This window comes from Cebus imitator, unplaced genomic scaffold (genome assembly GCF_001604975.1).
Source record: "Cebus imitator isolate Cc_AM_T3 unplaced genomic scaffold, Cebus_imitator-1.0 Scaffold42, whole genome shotgun sequence".
NCBI classification, from domain to species: Eukaryota; Metazoa; Chordata; class Mammalia; order Primates; family Cebidae; genus Cebus; species Cebus imitator.
The window spans coordinates 15,766,578-15,771,119 of record NW_016107357.1 but is presented as its reverse complement, the minus strand read 5'-3'; the positions used below and the strand labels follow the sequence as shown (position 1 = coordinate 15,771,119).

Sequence of the window (4,542 nt, the reverse complement as noted above, 5' to 3'; positions counted from 1 at the left end):
TTTATTAGAGACAGGGTTTCACCACGTTGGCCAGGATGGTCTGGATCTCCTGACCTCATGATCCACCCACCTCGGCCTCCCAAAGTGCTGGGATTATAGGCGTGAGCCACTGCGCCTGGCCCGGCTAATTTTTTAATTTATTTTTTTATTTTTAGTAGAGATGGGGGTTTCACCATCTTGGCCAGGCTGGTCTTGAACTCCTGACCTCGTGATCCACCCACCTCGGCCTCCCAAAGTACTGGGATTACAGGCATGAGCCACCTTGCCCAGCCTGGCTTTTCTTTTGATTTTGAAAGTTTTTAACATCATATAAAACAAGCTTATTGGACATTTTATGAATACCTAATTTGTGTATATTTGTTGTTAAGGATAGCATTCACCACTGCTATCTCTTACCAGATTGCCTCCTCTTCCCACCCTAACCTCAGTTAATAAAGGTCTGGTCTTCTACCTTTTAAAATTACCTTTCTACTGGAGATATAGAATTACTATTTCCAGAATTCCTTTAATTTGAGATTGGGATCGAGTATATTTCAGTATAGTACTGGGATGTTTAATAATCACCTTTTTGAGGATTTGGGAACCAGTTATTTGTCCTGATCTTCCTCCTTAATTTTTTACAGTAGCACTAAATAAACCAGAAATATTTTTAGGAAAATGATGTGCTTTCCTCTCATGATAAACTCTTGCTGTTATTTTTTAGAGAAATTTAGAAATGATTTAAAATTTAAATTAGCCGTTTTGCAGGTCTTAGGAAATGTAATAAGAGTTTAGGAATACCTGTATTCATCATGGGTATGCTTATTCTTTGCGAGAATAAATGGAAATATTTTATTTTTTTCTCTCCCTAGACCAGAGGAAGAGTCTTCATCATCCTCCAGTGATGAAGATGAGGATGACAGGAAACAGATTGATGAGCTACTAGGCAAAGTTGTATGTGTAGATTACATTAGTTTGGATAAAAAGAAAGCACTATGGTTTCCTGCATTGGTGAGTAGCCTCAATGTAAAAGAGTTTAATTTCCAACTTTATAAATTTATGAAGAAAACAGTGGATTTTGTTTCTTATGTTTTTCATAGGTACAAAATGAGGAAATGTTTTTAGCATCATTTAGTTCACACTAAGCTTACTTTCAAAGTTGTCTTTGAATATAAAGAACTCTTGAATTCATTCGGGAAATGCAAAATCTTAATAATCTTAGAGGTTAGCTGTGTGGGAGGTGAATTCTCTCTCTCTTTTGGTAGAAAATTTATTACGCAAACTTTTAAAACTAAGTCCACCTAGATCTAGATTGCAAAAGAACAACAGAATCTTGATTGACAAGGATAGCTAGACATTTTCCTCATACTTACTGAGTCAGGGTGTTTGCATCCTTGATCTTAATCTTGCCTTTTAGGTGCTCCCTATATAATCATGACTGTAATTATACATTACCCCACTCTTCCATTTTCTCTACAATAGATTTTTAAATCTACCTACTTTTTAATGCTTTTCTCTCCAAAAGATTGCAACTCCTTAGATTCCAGGTTGAATATTTTGCATTTTTCCTTTGCTTTCTCATGTTGCCTTTTTGTGATTCTGAGTAGGTACTCAAGCTTTATATCAGGAGTATCCTCATGATTGTCCCAAGTTCTTGTATCTCAGATGGTTATGACAGATGACAGAAAGACTTTTGAGCTTCTCTCTCTGTTTTTCATAACCGCTAGCTTCTTTAGCAAGTTGGAAGGGCCATGTACAGACCATTTTCTTTGACTTTTACAAAGGGAACATATACGAACATCTTTTACAGACAAAACTAGGATGCTTTTCAAGTAATCTTTTGGTAGACAAAATAATTTGTAGCTCTTAAAGCAAATAGAGATTCAACTAATAATTAGCTATCATACTTTAAGATTTAACTCTGTGGCAGTAAGAATGCAATTTTTTCTAGACTGAATATGATTGGATAGGTCACTTAAAGTTTTAAATTTCAAGTAGGAGACTGAAATTAATAATCAGCATCTCTTATTCTTGGCCAGATTGAGTGGCTCACACCTGTAATCCCAGTACTTTGGGAGGCTAAGGCAGTCAGATCCCCTCAGGTCAGGAGTTCGAGGTTAGGGTGGCCAACAGGGCAAAATCCCATCTTTACTAAAAACAAAAAATTAGCTGGGCGTGGTGGTTGGCGCCTGTAGTCCCAGCTACTTGGGAGGCTGAGGCAGGAGAATCGCTTGAATCCAGGAGATGGAGATCGCAGTGAGCAAAGATTGCGCCACCGTACTCCAGCCTGGGCAACAGAGCGAGACTCTGTCTTAAAAAAAAAAAAAAAATTTTTTTTGTAAAAAGTTCAAGATAATTCCAGATTCAAGCGATTCTCCTGCCTCAGCATCCCGAGTAGCTGGGATTATAGGCATGCGCCACCACGCCCAGCTAATTTTTTTGTATTTTTAGTAGAGATGGAGTTTTGCCCTGTTGGCCATGATGGTCTCGATCTCCGGACTTCAATACCTGCCCACCTCGGTCTCCCAAAGTGCTGGGATTACAGGCATGAGCCACCATGCCCAGCCCTAAAATTTTGATATGTCTGAAGTGTCATGGCCTATGATGATTTTATCTGAAGACCTTTGAATCATTTGTATCAAACAGAAGGATCCACTTTTCTTTCTTTTTCTTTTTTTTGGAGGCAGAGCCTATACCCAGGTAGATCCTACTTATGGCCTCAAGTGATCCTCCAACCTTGGCCTCTGAGATTACAGGTGTGAGCCAATGAGTCTGGCCCTCATCTTTTACAGATATGTCCTCCCCCAACTTTATGTTTAATAAGCTATAAACTGAATATCTGTTGATAAACTAAAGACACTTTGAAAGTACTATTCTCCTCATGCCTGACAACTAATTTATTGTCAAATATCAAGAGGCTGAATGGGTCAAAAATTATTCTCAGTCTCTGTTTTGTATATTTTCACTCCCTTACTGCAAATAATTAGCCAAATTCTCTTCTAATGCTTTTTTCCCCTTCTGTTAATGGCATTTATTTAATAAAATGTTTGTGTTCTCAAGACTGTGTAACACATTTGTTAAATATGCATTCATCGTATACCAAGTTCTGTTCAAAATATTTTACAAGGATAGACTCATTTAGTGGTGTAGAAGTTTTTTGTACTTGTGATTAATAAACTTTTCTCAACAATTTGTGGTTGAGAATCTGCTAACCCTTTATTCTCATCCTCTCATTTTGCTGTTCATTGACTAACAGTTGCAGAGACTTAGAAATGGGATTAAAACACTGTTCTTTGTTTATATGTATTTGTATGAACACTTATGTCCATAATACATATAAACTCTTGTATATTTGTGGTTTTCATGCTAAACTAGGTAACCATGGTCTTAAATGAAAAAGAAATAATAGAAGTATCTTTTTATGTACTGTTTTCTACATGTGATGTCCATTTATCTACCCTTTTTAGTGAACATGTTTTATATCTTTATCTCTACTGCTTAGTTTGATGTTTGGCACAAATTATCCAATAAATGTAGCTCTTGTAATGATAATGAAAAATGAGGACAATTATTTGTTTTAATAAATATACATATTTTATAATACCATTGTACCTCCCTGTGTATTCATCCAACATTTAGTGGATATCTCTATGTTCAAGGATTGTGCTACCACCTATTATGAAATAGGTATTATTATTTATCCCCATTTAGAGAGAAGGAAACTGAGCATTAGCAGAGTTAAGGAAGTTGCCACACTTTGGGTTAATTATTAAGCTAAAAAGTGTTGGTGTATGCAATTCTTTCTTTCTTTCTAAAGCACTAAGATTCTTTGTGAGAATTTCTTTTGAAAGTGTGTTTTAAGGCCAGCTGTGGTGGCTTGAGCCTGTAATCCCAGCACTTTGGGAGGCCAAGGCAGGCAGATTGCCTGAGCTCAGGAGTTTAAGACCAGCCTGGGCAATATAGTGAAACTCTGGCTTTACTAAAATACAAAAATTAGCTGGGCATGGTGGTGGGCACCTATAATCCCAGCTACTTGGCTGGGGCAAGAGAATTGCCTCAACTTGGGAGGTGGAGGTTGCGGTGAGCTGAGACCATGCCACTGCACTCCAGCCTAGGTGACAGAGCAAGACCCCGTCTCAAAAACACACACACACACACAACTGTTTTATAAGTCTTTTTCTCAACAGGAACATTAAAGGATTTCATTACTAGTTTTTTGAGTTACTAATCTAAGCTTCTCACACCATAACTAAATAATTTCCTTGATGAAAATAAAAGTATTTAAGAATTTTTAATATTGAAAGGTTAGTAATCTCTTTAGTCATCCATTTCATTGTTGTTTTTAAATTCTTAAAATTGTTTATATATATTATCCCCTCCCAAATTTGAGATCTGTTGTGACAGTAATGGATAATTTTTGGTAACTAGAGTGGAAAATTATGTTTTAAATCAACCAATCTTGATATAATCTCACAAATAATATTTGTGTTTCCAATTTTTTTTTTTTTTTTTTTTTTTTTTTTTTTTTTTTTTTTTTTTTTTTTTTTTTTTTTTTGAGACAGA

General features: G+C 36.1%; 1 protein-coding gene across 7 annotated transcripts in view; it reads left to right on the top strand.

The window, feature by feature from the left end:
- ARID4B (AT-rich interaction domain 4B) overlaps positions 1-4,542 on the top strand; it is a 178,010-nt gene that overhangs the window by 95,197 nt on the left and 78,271 nt on the right. For all 7 annotated transcript variants that reach the window (XR_001824541.2, XM_037737795.1, XM_017526574.2 and 4 more), the window contains exon 8: positions 852-990. Coding sequence is in view for 6 of the 7 variants with exons in the window: in XM_037737795.1 (XP_037593723.1) it covers positions 852-990 (139 nt within the window). In the remaining variant the exon portion in view is untranslated. The remainder of the gene's footprint in view (positions 1-851; positions 991-4,542) is intronic.